This window comes from Mugil cephalus, chromosome 19 (assembly GCF_022458985.1).
Source record: "Mugil cephalus isolate CIBA_MC_2020 chromosome 19, CIBA_Mcephalus_1.1, whole genome shotgun sequence".
In the NCBI taxonomy this organism is placed as follows: Eukaryota; Metazoa; Chordata; class Actinopteri; order Mugiliformes; family Mugilidae; genus Mugil; species Mugil cephalus.
Genome location: NC_061788.1, coordinates 20,830,223 through 20,849,820, shown reverse-complemented (window position 1 = coordinate 20,849,820; position 19,598 = coordinate 20,830,223). Strand labels below are relative to the sequence as shown.

The following is a 19,598-nucleotide window of genomic DNA, read 5'->3' as shown; positions in this document are numbered from 1 at the left end:
GTCCTGGCCAGCACTCTACAAGTTTATTTTCATGGCAAATAGGGACATTGCAATTCATCCGATCACTCTCCAGAACATTCTGGAGTACAGTACAGTATGTGCAAACTGTCGTCATAAAAACTGAGGCAGCAGACTTTGTGAAAAACGATACTGGTGTCATTCTCAAATCCTTTGGCCATGGCTGTAACTCACTAAAAGGGCTTCCAAAAGTAGCCTTAATAACCTATAGGCCAAGAGAATGTTTGATAACCCATGTCTGGGTTTTTGTTCATGTAACCTATATTTTCATAAGTTCTACAGAGCTTATAGTTAACATGATCTAAAACATGAATATAAATCGTGTCATTTCTAGAGATTCTCTGCAATTGCCTGCACACTGACACTTAACCGCCCATGCACACCCCCGGTCACTGTGAGCGTGGGTATCCTCTCTCTCTGCGTCTCTCTATCAGGAAGCAGAGCCCCGCCTCGGATGCTGCTGCTGCCGTATATCTGATTACCGCGATACAAGAGCAAGCTTTCCTTAAAGCGACACCCCGGCTTAATTAATTAGAATACCAGAGAGAGTGGAAAGGAGGAGAGCGACGCCGCGGATGCAGGTGAGGAGAGGGAGCCGCGTCCATCTTCTCCCTTCTTGCGTGATGCTGTGCGTCGCCGCATCCTTTCACCTCCTCGTGAAAGGGGGGGAAGAGGTTACGAAACCGACTGTCATCTGACCCTGCGTGCTTTCAGAAAAACCTCCGAGACCCCCTCCTCCCTCCTCCGCTCTCCATCCTGGGATACATGGACTGTCAATGCGTCACGCTGTTTTTTATTGTGTATTTTTTTTGTCCGCAGACGACAGCTCTCATGAGCCTCACATTGAGGTGACGAAATCGGCAGAAAAAGCGCAACACCTCGCTGCACACAAGGACCGAATCCTTCGTGGCCTCTGTTAAAGGCGTAAAACAAATCCGTGTCTGTCTTCTCCTCTGCGGCCTTTTTGCTTTAACGCGTTCCTTTCCGCCGCCCGCGCTTCGCCGCTCCCTCTGAGTCGATGAAACCCGTTGATGCGGTGTGCCTGGGTGCTCAGTCTCTCCTCGTCCTGGCCGGTGACTGACACTCTGGTCCGGGGGGGCCGCTGCCCGCAGCGAGGCAGGATGGTGCGGATCGCCAGCGCGCTGGGGCTTGTCATGTTCAGCGTGGCACTGCTCATCCTGTCGCTCATTAGCTACGTGTCCATCAAGAAGGACTTCCTGCTCAGCACCCCCAGATACGGACCCAATGGAGGACCAAGAATGTACATGTTCCACGCTGGCTTTCGGTGAGTCCAGGCCAGGCCATAGACCTGATGGTGTATGCTGGTTGTTGTTTTGTCCTGCAGGTTTTAGATTTGAATTTATTTTTCATCAATTATATATAGGTAGGGTCCTTCTAATGTAGAAACTTAAATCACTGCCTTTTCGCCTATACTTATTATTTACTGCATGTTGGATGAATCAGAACAAACCCACTTTAAACATACTTTATTCCCTGTGCTAATGAGACTGAAGTGAAGGCCTCTCTACCGTGTGAGGCCTGGCAGCTCACAGATTGGCTAGAGTCATTCCCCGAAGACTGGTCAATCACATAAACAAGAAGGTCTCTGTTTCTTATATCAGACCTACCCAAAGTGTTCACTGTTAGCATTTATACTCCAAGTAGGAAAGGTTCCTAGTTAGTCTACTTGTGAAGTGACCTTTAGTGTGGGGCATTTTTTTCTCTTGTTTGACCCATGGGCCTCATGAGAAATTGTAATGTTACAGTGCACAATGACACTCAAGCGGCATCATCTGTTACAACATTAGCATTTAACTACTGTGGAAATCCCAAACAGTGTTAAATGCCAATATTTAGCATGAAAACGTGTGAAGTTATAATGAGACGAAGATAAGATATGTTTTTTAAAGCAAAGATCATAATGGGATGCAAACTCTGGTCTCTGGAATAAAAGTCATATGTATTACAACCCTCGGTGAAACAGTGGCTAAGAGCTTTGACTTCCCAGAGACAGGAAGCTGTCAACAAAAACTCCAGGAAGTCGCACTAGGAAGGCCCCAGGAAATAATTGCATAATGTAATGCAGAACTCCATTTTTTTCAGTTTTTTCAGTTTTTTACACAAACATTTCTGTTTGTGTAAACATGAAACAATTGAGGTAGGTGTTGCTAGGTATACTGCTAAGATAAGATAACCTAACCTAACTGACTCCCTGTTCCGGTTCAATACACATGTTAATGTTAATTATACACATCCATCACACAGTATAGCTCTAATTTTTGCCACTCTTACCAGTGGTATCATTAAAATCGTTCTCTTAGTAATGATCTGGTATTCATACAGGGCTTTTCTACTTACTGGTTCTCAAAGGGCTTTACTGTATCAATGACACACCTATTCATTCGTTCACACAAGCACACGCACATTCACCCATCAGTGCCAGGCCCTGGCAGTAACTCCAGGTTCAGTATCTCACCCAAGGTTTGCTCACACTTCGACATGTGGTCCATGTACTGGGGATTAAACCACTAACCCTCTGGCTGTCAGACAACCTGCTCTACCCTCTCAGCTGCCCTTAACTGTCTTTCCACTGTTACTGATGTTTTAATGCTGTTACATAAGCTCACCCAGGTTCAGTGGTGAGTATCCTCACATAGCCACTTTTATGTCTCTGCAGGTTCAGATCTACCTTCAGACTGGGCCACTTTCACAGCGTTTGACTTGTGTTTTCCTGGCACGCCTCAGCCACTTATCCAAAGCAGTCTGGAAAAGGGTTTTCAGTCAGGGTTGCTCTATATTTTCCTGCATAATTTTCTTTCCCTCTCTCCTGAGTCGTATCTTAGTCACCGTTGTAGAGGAACGTCTCCCGCAGCCTAATGCTGGCTCACTCTTGTATGATTTTAGGAATGGTATCATGGTGATCCTTAGTGCCTGGTTTTCTCCACACATAAATACTTTGATCTTGGTTGGATCAGATAAGAGGATTTTGCTTCTTATGGTTGTTCAGTAGTCTGGATGTCAGCCCAACTGTTCCTGTACAGAATGTTGGTCCCTCTGTTGGGAGGTGGTTATGCCCTGGAAAAGATCTGTCGCGGAAATCTTACTGTTTGGGAGGCTTTATGCCGTTATCAACAGAAGAGTAACAGTGGAGTTCATTAACTGATTGATGAAGTTTTGCACAGATGGATTCCACTCTGTACGGTTCTTCGTATTTTGTATGAGACAGTTGGCGTATTATTGATAAATTCACAGTAAAAAAACAAAACAAAACAAAACAAAAAAGTGCATCACACAACTGCTTTCTATCTCGCATGTCATTGGTTGACAACACTGGCCAGCTGTTTTCTTTGATAAAAATGCAGCTTTGCCCTAATAAACTGGAAAACACGCTGACACGTTAGTGCCACATTAGTGAGTGTGTACCAGCCTTAAGGAAAACAGGGCATCTGTCATTTAATCCTACAGCTGTGAACTAGATCAGCTCATTCACTCACAGCTCTTCTTTCTCTCGTTAATTAAGTTCGGTGCCAAATATCTCTATTTTCAGTGGCTGAAGAAATCTGATCAAATCGGTGTGAAAACCACACGTGACAGTTTCACTTACTGTTCTATCCATCACTACATAAAGCCCACCCAAACGATTTGACTGGCCCAGCAGATCTTTGCTAGGGCATAGTCAGAGCAACCACTGCACACAAGGTATAGACAGGGAAGCTTATAGGCTGTAATAATAGAATATATGTTGATATAACTCGTCTTCAGTGTCATCTCCTGTTTACATCCCCAGTTCATTTCCCAGTCCTTTTTTTTTTACATACATTACAATGGGATTATCGATGACCCTCCCACACTTCCACCAGACTCACTCGCATTTTCATTTAATTTATACTGCACTCTGCTCTACCTCCACCAGTTACAAAGAAATGTTAGATTATATACTGTATTTATTTTTTTTCCAACTCTCACAGCTCTATGGGAATGCTTTATGGAGCGGTTGGCATGGTAACTGGTACTCATCATAATGTCACATCCTGTTTCTATAGCGTCAAATAACTAACCAAAACAAAACATATCAGAAAATTTAACATGCATGCATGTATGCATAAGCATTATATTAACTTCCTAAAACGACAGAAACCATTGTTGAAAAATATAATATTTTGCGTGTATTTGAGTGTTTTAGTTTGGCTCAAGCCTCATCCACTAACACAGAGGGGGTGGAGTTTATGACCTATACTTTACCTGTTGGACATTGCAAACCCAAACCAATCCTATATGACAGATGTGATAATCTTTAATTAGTATTATTTCATTTTCAGTTGCATCCATTACTTCTAGATACTGGAGGTCCGGTCTTTGAGTTTTTGTGTATATGTCATTGTTTCACAGCGACACCCCAGCTGTTCTAATACAAGCTATGAATAATCCTCTGTATTAGAATATGGACACAAAGCATCAATAGCAGGTTTCAGCTTTTTAGAAAGACTGATAAAAGAGAAGATATATGCTAAACTATTGCCCTTATTAGGGCGAGTAGAGCACCGCTCCATGGAAAGCCATTCTGTAAATCTTGTTGTCTGACTTGCTCACTCAGGTCTGTAGTGCGATGCTAACACAGCGCTGTCTGATGAGGGTTCTGGAGCTGCCCTTGACTGCTGTGATTTACAACATGAGAGCCACATTCATTTTCCTACCGCCTGTAATCATTTTCTCCCCTTGCTTGCTGTCACTACAGGCCAAGGTTACGCTCAGAGTGAGTTATATGTGGAGGAGAGCAGCGTTTTGAAGAGAAAACGCTGCTCTCCTCGTGGACAAATCTGTAGAGACTTCCTGTAGTGTTGCTGTCGAGTGTGGGTTCCTTTGTCAGGAAGATGGTACTCTGTTGGTGGTGTAACCAGTGGATGGAGAGTTCATTTCATTGTCTGTCTAACATGACAGTTCGAGTACTCTGTCTGTGGGTTCTGTCCAAGTATGCTGGCTTCCTCCCATGTCCAAAGACATGCTCATTACGATAAGTTGTGATTCTAAACTGGCCCTTGGTGTGAGTGTGAGTTGTTGTTTGTCTTTCTCCCCCTAACCATAACCCTAACCCAATGACAGCCAATATAGTCTCCAGAGAAAACAGAACAAACTAACCAACATAGAGGAAAGCATCTGGGAAAGAACACAGACAAAGGACAAAGGGAGACGTAGGACTATACTCTGAGAACTAATGAGGGAACAAGACATAGGTGAGACCAGTAAGGGTGTGCAGACAAGGACAGGAAGTACAACTACCTGAAAGACACAGCATATGGGGCTATTTCAAACTAAAACAGGAAACAAGGAAACCCAAACAGAAAGTCGAAAACTCAGTACGGTGACAGTTCTTACACAAAACAAAACAGGAAAAGATCCAGATGCATCCCATAATTAACTTTCCAGTGCTCTGCAACACATCGCCATGCATCGGCAGTGTTTGAAAGGTCCACTAGAGTGATTGTCTCTTGCATCTTATTGAATGCCGATAAACCGACAGACTGGTAGATCTGTCTTTTACTGTGGTTGACTGTCAAATTGGTTTGTCAGTGTTACCCTTTATTTTTTGTTACCACTTAGTGGTATTTTTGTGAAAAAGGGTCATGCGACTGAGCTGCACTGTGTTACATACCATTCATTTGGTGCTTTATTGATTCAGTAATGTGAAATGGTATACACGGTATACAGTAAGTATCCGAAATGCACGCCTGCCTCTGCATGCCAGGTGAATGTTTGGGTATTCTTTCACTTTAATGTTATTTCAGACTCAATGTTGTCAAATTAAAATAAGAGCAAGCTAGTTATTATCTCTTTTTGTTTCACATCCTTTCTGCAGCGAGAGGCCCCCTCGCAAACCTGACCTGAGGTGAATACAGAGTGCTCATTAATAATTCAAGGATATGTAGAGTATATATATATGTTTTCAACTGCTCTGTCTATCTGTATATCTATCTTAATGTTGAATTTGAAACAGCATGTAATAGGAGAAATTTGAATTGTATTTCTGAATTCTTACATTTGGAAATACATGTTTTCTCACAGCAGAATGTTATCACATTTTTTTTTGTCTTTGGATTATCGTATTTTGTGTTATTTTGCCACACAGGGTTGTTATAATTTCCCAGCTTTAATTTCTTGATATTGCCATGAATCATACACATGTTTTTAGATCACTAAAAATTTCAAAAGAAGGCCCAAAAATGATTTATAATTTTTTTTAGTCTTCATACTGTGCATCTTTATCTTTACTATTTGTCAGTACTTCACGCTGATCCTCATCATCTGATAGTAGCTGGGCACCACAGATGTACAGTTTGCTGTGCAGTTTAAGTTACCTCTGACAGTGTCGACTGTCCTAATGCAGTGCCAACCTGGTTCTTCATGCATGTTAGTGTCAGGCACTATGGGCTAGATCTACTAAAGGTTTGCATGCACAAAAACATGAGCAAACTCATTGCGTGCAAAAAAAAAAAAAAGCCTAGAAACTGTGCACATTAAGGGTTGCTTCTTTCAAAGGTGCAAAAATAGTGCGTCAGCGTCCAATTAGTGCGTTTACGCCAATGAATAAGCATGGGGTGTTAATACGCAATTTTGCGTGTGCTGGGTGGAGAAAATGCAAATATATTAATTTAGCACACGCAAAGTGATTTATCAAACCTGAAAGCAATTTTGCTGATAGAAATTGTGTCTATATTTAACACGTCTCAAAAGGACACACAAACAGTTCGTCCTATGAGTAACTGCGCACACATGGCTGCTGTTATTGTAGAGGAGGAATTCACCCATCTTCACTTTGCAACTAAACCTTAACCCATAAAATACATTATTTTTTTATTTGGTAAACATCCGAACAGATCAGATGTATCCAATAAATAATTTGCTGTTTCATATGAGCTTACCATGGTCTACAATGACTATTCCATTGTGTCTGTGGTTACCCAATGACTCCAGTGCTAACTGCTAAGGCAAACACATAGTTTTGTTTAAATTTTCTGTTTCAACATAGTAGCTTGAAGGTATATTTATTACTTTTTTAACAGAGCTAAGATAACAGTCTCATCTACTTGAACTCTATGCAAAGCTAGACGAAACACATCTGACGTTTCCCTGCACCAGATCTGTTTAAGTGAAGACTGTTCTCAGCCTTAAAGAAAGTCATTCTAAAAGAATGACAAAAGCTCAGATGTGAGATGATTCAATTGTTGTGTTTTTCATGCACATGTCAGATGTATAAAATCTCACCAAGTAAATGAATGCCTGGTTAATCTCCTGGTTTTACTATAGGCTGCTCACTCGTGGGATTATCCTTGCAAGGAAATATAGCTTCTTGCACTGCAGAATGTTCATCTTAACAGGTGCCTCATGTTCATTATTAAATTTAAATTGAATTGACCATTTCAATATGTGTTCATTAAAAAGCAACCTGAAGATGAAAGAACTGTGTGAAACTGAAATTGGAGACACTGATCGATATTTCTCTCCACATATGTGGAGTTTTGAGTTCATTGTGAGTCACTTGCTAAGATGGACAGACTTGCTGTAACAGTTTGGCCTTCTTGCTCATTTTTTCATGGTAATGTAACGTGGTTTTACTGTGAACTGGATTCACATGCAGAAAAGAGGCTGAAAGTCTGCTTTTACACTGAGATGAATGTGTAAATGAAACTGGCTTTCACTGCATCTGGTTTCCCAACAAAACAGAATGAGAGTTATCTGTGAAATGGCTCTCCAAACTCTTGCATGCTTCAATTAGGTTCTTTTGGAGGCATTTTAGCTTTGTGAAGAGGCACTGGCAGTGAGGAATATCAATACGTTTTCACTTTCAACCAGTAGATATTTCCACGTTTGGTAAAATACATTTTATGTACTTTTTAAAGTCTCGTGGCATTTATTCTCAACATTAACCAAATTTGACCTCCTAGTAAAGGGACTTTAAAAATCTGGCTGAGCTGTTGCTTGTGCACAACCTGTCTGGTTACCTGATCACAGAGGTTTAACAGGGAATGTTCCTTTCCCTGTTCTGAAAATTAAATGACAGTTAATTGTGTTTGTGTTCTGTACAATGCTAGTTTCAGAAGACCTAAAATGCTTCTCAAAACCTTTTGAAGTGCAACTGCATGAGGCTGACCAACCCCCGATACAGGAAGACTGGGTTTTTCTCCATGTCACTTTCTTCTCTACCTCCTCATTCTCTCTTTAGCTCCCAGCTGGCGATGAAGTATCTCGATCCGGCTTTCACTCCTCTGACCAATGCACTCAGTGAAGACCTGCAGAACTCCTCTAGGTGGAGGTACAACAGAACTGCTTTTGTACAGCAGAGGTAGGTCACACATAAAAACTCACCTTCTTCTATTTCTGCTGTGGTTTCTGATGGTCCAAATAGCTTAACATGCTTTTAGCACTTACAGTGGTGAGCGTTATTCGCGAAAAACTTTTCAGCTTCTTGGGCTTAAGGCATTTTCAGTGTCACAGTTGCAGAAAACGAGGCAGCATTCACATTAAATCTTAACACATCGAGCTTATGTTGGATGTGAATCTCGTATCACATCTGATTATGAACGCCTCTGACCCTTCTGAAATCCCTATTCGTTTAGTTTGAACTCATCCTGCAACATGTGAAATAAAACAAGTGGAGTGACTAAAAACGACTACAGATCAAAGGCTGTTGAAACTGGCGTGATGCAATCAGCTGCTTTTTTTTTTCACAAAAACAGCTGCAATAACTTTTAGTACAGCAGTTTTGGATTAGACCAGTTAGAGTCACATGTCAAGGTAAATGTCCTAGAGCAGGGGTGTTCAACGTTTTTCAGGCCAAGGACCCCAAACTGATGACGAGATTAAGTAGTTGGACTTAATTGGCTGATGAGAGTGAGCTGCACTGTTAATTTCTCTTCTGTTAATGCTTCAGCGTGCCTCTGGGGTTTCACCTGGGGACTGAATAGGCTCTCGACCAATTGTGGGGAACCTGACAGAGTCAGCGTGTAATATGCGCCCTTGTCACTGGCCCAGCAGCAATAGGGACGGGGCCTACTGTGTACAGGAGTTTTAGATTGACAGGTCTCGGATAGTGTAGCGCTCTGTGTGAAATGGTGCGCTGTTGAGACAGCTCTCGTATCGCTGATTGAGTGAAGTACTTACTGAAAACCTAGATTTATCCTTTTACTACAATATGTTGGATTTGTGTTAACGTACATTTAAACAAATTAGAGTTTTTGGAGAAAATTTTCAAATATATGAAAAATGTCAAATCAGACAAAGAATTTGCGACCCCACTGCAGTATGGTCTGCAGACCCCCTGTTGAAGACCTATATCCTAGAGTTTTACATAAACTTGCGACGTTCATTTTGCAAGCTCAGTCTCATGTGGTAAATGGTCTTGTATTCATATAGCACTTCTCTACGGAGCTGTCACAACAGTCATTCGTGTAGTGTTGATCTTCACTGGGGATCTCAACGCTAAACTTTTGGTCCATATACCCACTCTATTCGGTGAGCCACAGCCACCCAAGCAAGGTTCAAGTTTACACTCAAGTTCTTTTGAGAAATTCAGCAAGTCCAGTATTGATTCTTATCAAGGCTACAGTAACGTTTACAGGCCTCCAGACGTAAAGATCAATTACAAGTCGAATCCAAAGTTGGGTCACAAATGAGTTAGGACAGGTTCAGGACAAACTCAAGGGAGATGGAATGAATCGTAATGTTAAATTAATTCTCGAATCAAGCTCAAATCACTGAGTTAAGGTCTGTCTAGACCACAAGGTCCAAAATGAATCTCAGGTCAAGTCTCAAGGACTTGTCTCAAGACAAGTTAAGACAATCCAAGTAAATGACATGTTGCAAGTGTTACAGATCAATCAAAATGATTTTCTTTGATTCATGTGAATGTTTTCAAGCTTCAAGTCAAATATAGAAAGTCAGTACTCATATCAGTCAAGTCCATGTCAAGTATCAAGTCATCCTTTTTATGACTGAAGTAGTCCTCCTACATCCAGAAAGCTGACACCAGACCTACTGTTTCAATGTTTTTTATGTTTAATCAGATTTACAGGAATCAAAGCATAAAGAACTCCTTGCTCCTTTATCAGCCACAACCATTTATATGAATACGAATCATGATTTATGCACATAAAATTATGCTTATTAATGTTTCTAACTAGATTTAAGGACAATTATGAATGGAATAACAATGCCTTTGGCAAGACAGTATTTTTTTATTATGTTCACTCTGAATGTTTCCTTAAGTCTTTTTGCTGTGTGATAGCAGTGTGATCAGCTAAAAGCTGATGTCATTTTGACTGACCTGAGGAAGCTTACAGTGAGGATGCAGTTACAAATACAATGTTATTCTGTCTTGCAGGACAGAGATCGCTCAATACATTGACATCCCACACAACTTCTCGCTGACAAGAGACTCAGTCAGAATCGGACAGCTGATGCACTATGACTATTCCAGCCATAAGTACGTCTTCTCCATTGGTGAGAACTTTCGCTCACTCCTCCCAGAGGTCTCACCAATCCTCAACAAACACTATAATGTCTGCGCCGTTGTCGGCAACAGTGGCATCCTCACGGGCTCCCGCTGTGGTGCCGAGATTGAGAAGTTTGACTTTGTCTTCCGCTGCAACTTTGCACCAACGGAGATCTTTAAGAAGGATGTTGGGCGTCGGACCAACATGACGACTTTTAACCCTAGTATCCTGGAGAAATACTACAACAATTTACTGACTGTGCAGGACAGGAACAACTTTTTTCTGAGCCTGAAGAAGCTGGATGGTGCCATCCTGTGGATCCCAGCGTTTTTTTTCCACACTTCGGCCACAGTGACGAGAACGCTGGTGGACTTTTTTGTGGAACATCGAGGTCAGCTGAAGGTCCAGCTAGCTTGGCCTGGAAACATCATGCAGTACATCAACAAGTAAGAAAAACCTGGTTAATATGATACATTCACGTAGCTTCATGTAGCACACCGACAATATTTCGTAAAGATTTTCAACACCCATCGAACTAATCTGTGGGTGAATCAGAAACTCACATGACTGACCAGAAACATAACCTAGTAGTAAGAGAATTGTTTTCCAGTTTGTCACAAATTCAGTCCAGTCGAAAGAAGTCTAAAGAAGATACTTGGATGAGTGAATAATTGTCTTCAATTAATTTGCACTTGTTTCAGCTTGTTGTTTTTTTAGATAAACCATGACCTGGAAAACTGAGAACCTTTACACATAGTTTTTCCAGTCCAATCTGCTTAGATCATATGAAGGTTGTTAAGGTGAATGGTTGATCAGAGTCCTGTACCTCTCATAACCTTTCCACTTCTCAAAGTAGACAGAACATCATGAGCCCCTGGTCAGGATGGGTAGCCTTGCCTCCTAAAAATGACTTTTTATTCTGTCCATCTGCCTTGCCATATGTGTCTTTATGTCTGCGCGTGTTTTAAATATCCCCCACGTAGCCCTATCCTGATGGTAGTAATTTGTGGAAACCGACTAATGCGTAGCTTTGTTATATTGAGCTGTGTTCTATATGGCAAAGAGGAGATTTAGACCCCAAAGCCGGATTATAAGGAAACAGCTATTTAGAGAAAGGTATTGCACACAGCTTTAACTGTGTGTGAAGAGGGATTTAAGTTTGGTTCTTAGTGTTGTAGCTGCAGAATAGGCTTCTTGTACAGTACCCTAATCTTTACCAATCCCATTAAATCTACCTGCTCTGGTAGATTTACCACTTTTAAGCAGCTCAGGTGGCTTTCAGCACCTCAAGGACTCTTGGAGGGGCTTTTGTTGAGGCCAGTTTGGAGAGTTTCCCCCTCTGTGATGCTGCAGAGCAGGAATGCTCTGATGAAAGCAGTAGCAGTGTTCAGAATTTTTTAAATTTTTTTTTAATTTTTTTACATTTACCCCATGAAGTCACTGCTGCTACAGCGTATACTCAGAATTCTTATTAATGAATACAAGTAACAAGCTGATGGATATAATTGTATAATTGTGTACAAATGAGTATATGGATTTTAAACAAATTCTACACAATGATTTGGCCAAAATAATTAGAATAGCATAGAATTGCTCAAAAATTATTGTTGTAATTTTTGAAAAATGTGTTTCTCACACACTTGGACCACTTCATCAGTTAAAGGCAAAAATAAGGGATATTGTGATGTTTAAAAAGATTTCCAAAGTAAAAAATAAGATCCATGAACCGAGTTTACTTTATTTAGTTTAAGATGACAAATACAAAGTGGGATACATTTTTTTTTGCCAGATTGAATTTGTTACTTTGCCCTGTTCTATTGCTTTTAAGCTGCTGTCACTCTGTGCATTTACAAGCACCTAAAAAACCTGGGAAGTCATGTAAACGGATTACTTATGTGTCTCATAAATGATTGATACATGGTTACTGTAAAAAGGGTAAGGTATTACAGAAACTGAATTTCTCAGGTAGGTTTTACCTGGAAACCACAGGTTTCTGATTGATCATGGTTGAGGATGGCTACATGTATAACCTTGTTTCTCAGAGTAACTTGGTTACTTAAGTGCGTGTATGCTCACCCATCACTTCCTACACATGATTCACCCTAAAAGTCTACCAGCTAGGACATAGATTATGGCTTCTGAGCTGCTGTAATTGCTGGAAATGTATAGATGGGAAGCGTCAGGGGTTAACTGATGCAACTGAAATCAATCATAAAATGATCTGAAAAAATCTTACCTTTGGGTTTACTTAGATTAAAAACAATAGCACAAAATGATTTAAATATAAGGAGATCAGAAAACACTGACTGAAAATTACAAATTTAAGTCATGTCTCTAATGTAATGTATGTTCTCAGCATTTGAGTTAAATAAAGGCCCAAGCCAAAATTAGTTCCACATACTGTTTATTAGTTGTGCAGTTTGTTGAAAAAAATCTTTTGCCTTGTATTCAACAGCTACTGGAAAACAAAACAGTTGTCGCCTAAGCGTCTAAGCACTGGCATCCTGATGTACACGCTGGCTTCCTCCATGTGTGACGAGATCCATCTGTACGGCTTCTGGCCCTTCGGCTGGGACCCCAACACGGGTAAGGAACTGCCGTACCACTACTACGACAAAAAGGGCACCAAGTTCACCACCAAATGGCAGGAATCCCATCAGCTACCCGCCGAGTTTAAGCTCCTCTACAAGATGCATACAGATGGGCTTCTGAAGCTCTCCCTCTCTCACTGTCAAGCCTGAAACTCCAACAGGTACGGAGTTTCTTCACGCTCGCGAATCCACAGAACAGAATCACAGAAATCATGAGATGGGGTGGTGAAAGAGTCATGCAGGTTGAGATGGATTCTTACAGTGTTTCCTGCCTCCGCCCAAGTCCATAATCCTGCGCTCAATGTGAACTCCAACAGCCCGAGAAAAAAGGAGCATGTTAATCTTCCCTTGCTCAGATATCAAAAGTTGCACAAGACTCGTGTCAGTTTTTTGATAACGGTTGACCTACAGCTAATGTTCCTTTTGAGAACAAAATATGAACAGAATCATTACTCCATAGCACAACTTCAGATCAGCATATTGCCTTTTTTAGAATATCACCACTGTGTTGACGCACACAGGGGGCGGACGCCATGTCATTCAGCAACACAACGTAAGAGCCAGTCAGAGTTAAAACCCAAGGGTTAATTGGAGATTCAGTCTTGGACAAAGTCATGATGTCTTTCTCCCCTGTCCTGTCTTGTACTAGGCTCATATTATAATACAAGCAGGTGCACAGTGTTGGTGTGTGGTCAACCTTGAAAGTGGACTTTTTTCGTTTCATTATCCTGCTGATGCCTCCAACAGCAGTCGCACAACAAAGTACTGTTTGTCCGTTGTTTCGTCTGTTGATAAATTTTGCTCTGTCGAACACTGTCACTTGTCCAAGAGACGTGTTGAACATTTCTAGATTTTTCTTCACGAATTGTGACGTACAAAAGTGAATGGCAGGAGGTTCCAAATTCTAATATCACAGTTTAATCTGATAGCTCCAACATTATTAGTCACTGCATCACCATGGGTGCAAAGAAGCTGTCAAAAAAAAAAAGGGCATGACGTTTCCAGGTGTCTCTGAAGTGACCTTCATGTCCTTCTTCTGCAAACCTTTTGCCAAGTTAAGCTGTCTGCTCAGATGTGCCATTGAGGGCATTCATTCTCTGCTTGTCCTACACTACTCATACTATAATCAGTATTCTTGAAAAGAAGTGCAGCTTCTTTGTCTTAGACAGGTCACTGACTTTTAATTCAGCACAGACTTCACACAAAAAAAAACAAATCTGGGATGCACTGTACGACATAGACACTAAATAATTTTTTTTTTTTCTTTTTAAAACAATTCAATTCCATTTTATTCATATAGCGTCAATAACAATCAAATTGGGCCCTAGAGACTTTACAGAACCAAAAACCTGAGCAGGCAAACCTTTTAAAAGGAAGGACCCTGCTCATACTGGGGGTCTCATCTACTTGACCCAGGAAAGAGACAGAAAAAATAAGATGATGGAAGGAGATGGAAAAAGGGGGAGGAGGACAAGAAGGAGGAGATTGCAGCAGAAACAAACTCATGAAAGTCAACTCAGAAAGAAATGTATGCATGCACATGGATATAGAAAAAAATGATCAGGAAAATAAACACTGACAGGAGAGGCAAATAACATTGACCACTTTGTGACAATACAGTTTTCTGCTGGCATTTTGGACCTGCCTGTTACTTAATAATAATGCATCGGTTTTATATAGCGCTTTTCCATTAGATGCTCAAAGCGCTCACAGTTAAATGCATTATTCATTCGCTCGCACAGTCACCCCCTAGTGGTGGTAAACTACCTCAGTAGTCACAGCTGCCCTGGGACAGGCTGATGGAAACGTGGCTGCCAATGTGCGCCAACGGCCTCTCCGACCACCTTCAAACATCAAATTGCAATCATATGGGAGCAAGGTGGGTTAAGTGTTTTGCTGAAGTACCACCTAGTTAGCGGTACTTAGACATGTACCACCCACCAGACCAGACCAGGCATGCTCACACCATAGCACTGGCACTCCCAGATGGCAGCAGTCAGATAGAGACACACGCACAAAAAACGTTTAGAAACTGAAGAACACCACAAGGTGTTGACCTGGCCTTCAAAACTGAGAAGCTCCTCCCCTCAACCCACAGGACACCTTCAGAAAGTCCATGTCCATTCTCTGATGATTCACAACTATTTTGGAGCCACAATGGAAACCTACACAATATTAGGAAGGTGGTCATAATGTTATGCCTGATCAGTGTACATTGTACATTGTACAGTGTACAAACAAGGTGATACGTGATACAACGGAGATTGATGTATCTGAATGAATGAGCATTCAAAATAGCAAGTATAGAATTGGACAGGACATTTTTAGACATAGACCATAGCTCTATGTAAAAGTAATAACACTAACATGCCATTAATCAGTGCATCAGTAATTGCACTGGAATTTGGATACAAGAGGAAAATTTGAATCTCCTACTTGAAATGTGCCATTGTCCATTTACATAACTAACTGATACCTGCCAGCATTGTCCGGTTTGAGTCATGTTTGTCCAGTTTAAGTGCAATACTCCCTCTCCTTTTAGCTCTGATCTATCTACCAGCTCTCGCTCTTCAGCTGCCAAATGTTCCACTGTCTTCACCAGCTGCTTGCTCTTTTACATGTCTTCCAGAAAATGGTTGTATAGCATACAAGTTGTCAGTTATTATAGCTAAATAGCTTTCATGTTACCTCATTAGAAAAACTAAAGCCAGAGCTATGCTTAAAACAAAGAGTAGAATCTATTCTACTGGTTCTATTGAACAATAAACCATAAAGTAAGAGATGTTATGTTAAGAGATTTGACACTGTAAATTCATAGCTAGAGGTAAAGATCAATATAAATGGAAATGTTGCCTTGACATCAAGACAGTGGAATCAGATTTAAAAATAATTCAGGCTATAGTTATGAAGGTTGTGTTCACATATCGTTGAATAAATTATGTAGTAGTAGTCTTTTTTTTCATAGTCATTTTAACGTCATCTGAGTGCCATGAACGAAATAGGATGAATGGATTACTTAATACCCCACGCTTCATTGCTCCGTTTGGTTGTAGGACTATACTTCTACACAGAGGGATATTTTATTTTTCTTTGAGTTATCAGTTAAAACATACCCCATAATGAAATCCTAATGTTATATTATGTTGACCAACTCATACTGACTCTTATTTTGATAAGAACTGAGTGTAGCTACTTCAGCTACATTGTTACTGCTACATTGACAATTTTAACTGGAAAACTACTGCACAAGTGTTGGATGTGGTGGACCTGTATCCAGCATCCTGACCTCCATACCTTTATGTTTCACTTCTTTATAGAAGTGTTCACTACTTCCTTCAGCACTGATCTTTGGCATTGAATGCAAATCCCAAGGAATCAAGTGACAGAGTCTATGTCGTTGTGTTGATTGTAGGTCTAACAAACTATATATGCGGGACCTTCACTGGGCGAGTTGCGATTGCAGTTTTAAAAAATATCCAGACTTTATCATAAAATCATGTGCTGACACCCACTTTTTTAAACTTGATTTCTCACCCTAAGAGCCTTGCCATTGTCTTTGTAATGACAAGATTGTGAGTCGTGTAGCTCAGGATTTGCTTGTCAGCCACTACAAATCTCTTCCTGTTCATTGTTCTTAGCACAAGATATCTGTGGTGGGAGAGCAGAGGGGAAGAGCTGTTACAAGATTGAAAAACAAAATGAAAATGTGTGTGTGTGTCGGGGGTGGGGGGGGTTACCGGATGCAGGAAATACGACAGTGCCATGAACTGCTCAGGGGCGCTGCATACGAGGGCATGTAGCTGCTGCCAATGAAGAGGTTGTACTTAAAAAAACAATAGGGCGACTGCGTTGAGATGCATATCATTTGTTGATGTTTTTCGGCTTTTAAAAGAGCTAGTCCATACAACTGATGAATCCATATCTGTGTGACAATGCGAGTTTTATGTGAGTCCAAATTCGTCTTATCATAAGAAATTGGTAGCATATCCCAACAAGGGATCATGGAAGTTTGTCCAAATAAATACACGATCAGACAAGCGGAATTAAAACAAGAAACCATTATATTCTCACCGTCATTAATCATAATTTGTAGATGTTACATAAAATGCATCATGTCAGTTCAGGGTGGATCCAGTTATTTTGGATAAAGTGAGGTTAGTTTGATCAAGCTTTCTTCCAATTTACAAAAAAAAAAATAAAAAAATGCAGCCCTTAAATTTTTGTGGAAAAATGTTGGCACATCAGGCATTCCATAGATGGTATGCATCTGTATACTCAGGTTTTTGTGAATGGGTACAATTGTACAAACAACTTTAACTGTTGCTTCTGTGTGTGTTCCGTGGTATGTTTTCCTGAACCCTCTAATTATTTGCAATTAGTGATGCAAAAAAAGCTTAGCTTGATGTTTGATTCCTGTGTTCTTGACCTGGGAAGCGATACATACATGATAATGAATAATGAAAGACGACAAACACCTTGGCACACGTGACTTCAGCCATGTCAAATGTAAATGATCATATTTATGAAGTGCTTTTTTTCTGAAAAGTAGACACGCGTCTCTTTCAGGATTCTTTTTTCATGTTTGCTCATATTTGCTGCTGTGCGTCAGAGAGAGAACAGAAGCAAGAGAAAGATGTTCATGTCGTCATTTCAGTGTCATTTTCTTTGCCTCCTCTCTGTTTGTTTTTCATTCAAAATGATGTACATATTTGACTTGAAATGTGACATTATCAGGACCTTCAGGACGGTTGTTGACATGGATGTGAAACCCACTATTTAAAAAGAATATTTATTTTCTGACTTGAATGCATTACCAACTCTTGTTGATGCACAAGGTAATGTAATTGGAATATTCATTTTCTTCTTTCATCATTACTTTTGTAATATATATATATCCAAATGTTATATATATAGTCAGATAAAGATTTTTCCAGAATGTATTTTTTTGCATTTTGAATGAAACTGAGGCCATTTTCATCCATAATGAAGTCTGTAGAGACCATTCTAGTAACAGTAACATATACTGTAAACACATGTAGATATAACATACAATACTCTGTATATTAGCAAATGTGTTTTATCCATCTAATACTTGAAATAAAGCATATCTATCATGTATTTATTTAATTATTTAGTCATTAAATGAATGAAATTATCAATTTGACTAAGTGGATTGTGTCTTCTTTTGTGCTAGATGTGTTAACTGGCGGTTCTGAAGACTGAAATGTGTTGCTTATAATTGTGTGGGATAATGTAAAAGCAGCTGTGGATTAAACAGCTGAACTGAGATGCCCTGAACAGACAGATCTCTGACCAAAGCAAACTGGTGAGGTTCAATTGTCACGCAAAATCAGAGCAGGTCAACCATGGGATGGTGTGAGGGATTCAGCAGGGATTCAGAAGCTAAACAACCACTCAAAGTCTCTTTGCTGTTGAAGAAGAGATCTGTATTGGCAGAAAGAATATTCAGTATGACTGTCATCAACATTTATTGTGATCAGTGCAAAATATGTTATGAAAAAATATGTCAAACCATAGTTGGGGAAATCAGGGCGTAATCAAATCAGCAATTACACTGTGGAAGGAAACCTGAATCTGAAGTGTGGTCAAGGTGAATCATTTTATCCTGTGGAGGGCAGTAATACACCCTGTCAAAAATACCCAGAGAAAAAATGATTTGCATTTACTTTCAGTGTTGTGAATTGAAAAGTTGTGAATTGAGCAGGGAGCTCTCTGAGCAGTTAAGAGTAATGCATGAATGAAAAATATCCCTTCCAGATACATTTAAAAGTTACAAAAAAAAAACAACTTTTTTTGTGCAATTAATTTGGGTTTATGTGCATTGACTATGAAAAAATATCATAGGATTAAATTTTTCTATTCAGTCCTGATATGAATGTATTTTATTTGGTTGTGCACTACAGTTCATGAACATTTGGATTCTGTCTGATCAAAGTAAAAAAAAAAAAAAAAAAACTCAAAGAAGTGTGTTGCATCCTTCATTCATTAAACAGGGATTTAAACAAGTGAAACATAGCAAGTGCATGATATAACAGTATAAAACGCTGTGAGAGACTGTGACTAGATAAACAAAAAACAACTAAAAACAGCACCATTTACTGTAAAGTGAAAATGTAGGAGGGCGTCAGCAGAACTGTCGAATCAATAAGTTACACCAGGACAGTCAGGCCATATGACTTCATATTTACTTTGACTGGTTTGTTGGTAAAAAGTCAGCAGGAACAAACAGGACCAGAACTAAAGAGAAAACCAAAAAAAAAAAAAAAAAAAAAAAATGCACAACACTACAGATCAGAGTGTTCCCTAAAGGTAAATGTTGTTTGCACTGATTGTGGATACTATTAAGACATTCCTCGCAGTTGTCTATGTGGCAGGTTGACATTTGTTATTTTTGTATTATTATTATTTATTTTTTTTTATTTTATAGTTTAATCATATGTGTTACTAACATGTCCCAGATTCAGTTCTCTATTACAGTCAT

At 40.0% G+C, this 19,598-nt stretch overlaps 1 protein-coding gene across 2 annotated transcripts; it reads left to right on the top strand.

Moving 5' to 3' along the window:
• The first annotated feature begins 389 nt into the window (after positions 1–389).
• Positions 390–18,260, top strand: st8sia3 (ST8 alpha-N-acetyl-neuraminide alpha-2,8-sialyltransferase 3). 2 transcript variants are annotated; one of them, XM_047570414.1, is made up of 5 exons: positions 390–1,303; positions 5,873–5,902; positions 8,237–8,356; positions 10,394–10,951; positions 12,961–18,260. In XM_047570414.1, exons 1-5 carry the CDS (start codon positions 1,050–1,052, stop codon positions 13,244–13,246), a joined length of 1,248 nt encoding a protein of 415 aa, XP_047426370.1. In that variant the 5' UTR covers positions 390–1,049; the 3' UTR covers positions 13,247–18,260. The 2 variants fall into 2 exon arrangements, with proteins under 2 accessions (XP_047426370.1, XP_047426371.1); XM_047570415.1 differs by lacking the exon at positions 5,873–5,902 and having other exon boundaries at positions 392–1,303.
• The last annotated feature ends 1,338 nt before the right edge of the window (positions 18,261–19,598 follow it).

Coding starts and splice junctions, on each gene's coding strand:
- st8sia3 (XM_047570414.1), top strand. CDS start 1,050: ATGCGGTGTGCCTGGGTGCTCAGTCTCTCCTCGTCCTGGCCGGTGACT. Junction 1,304..5,872: donor ATGTTCCACGCTGGCTTTCG/GTGAGTCCAGGC, acceptor TCCTTTCTGCAG/CGAGAGGCCCCCTCGCAAAC. Junction 10,952..12,960: donor ATCATGCAGTACATCAACAA/GTAAGAAAAACC, acceptor TGTATTCAACAG/CTACTGGAAAACAAAACAGT.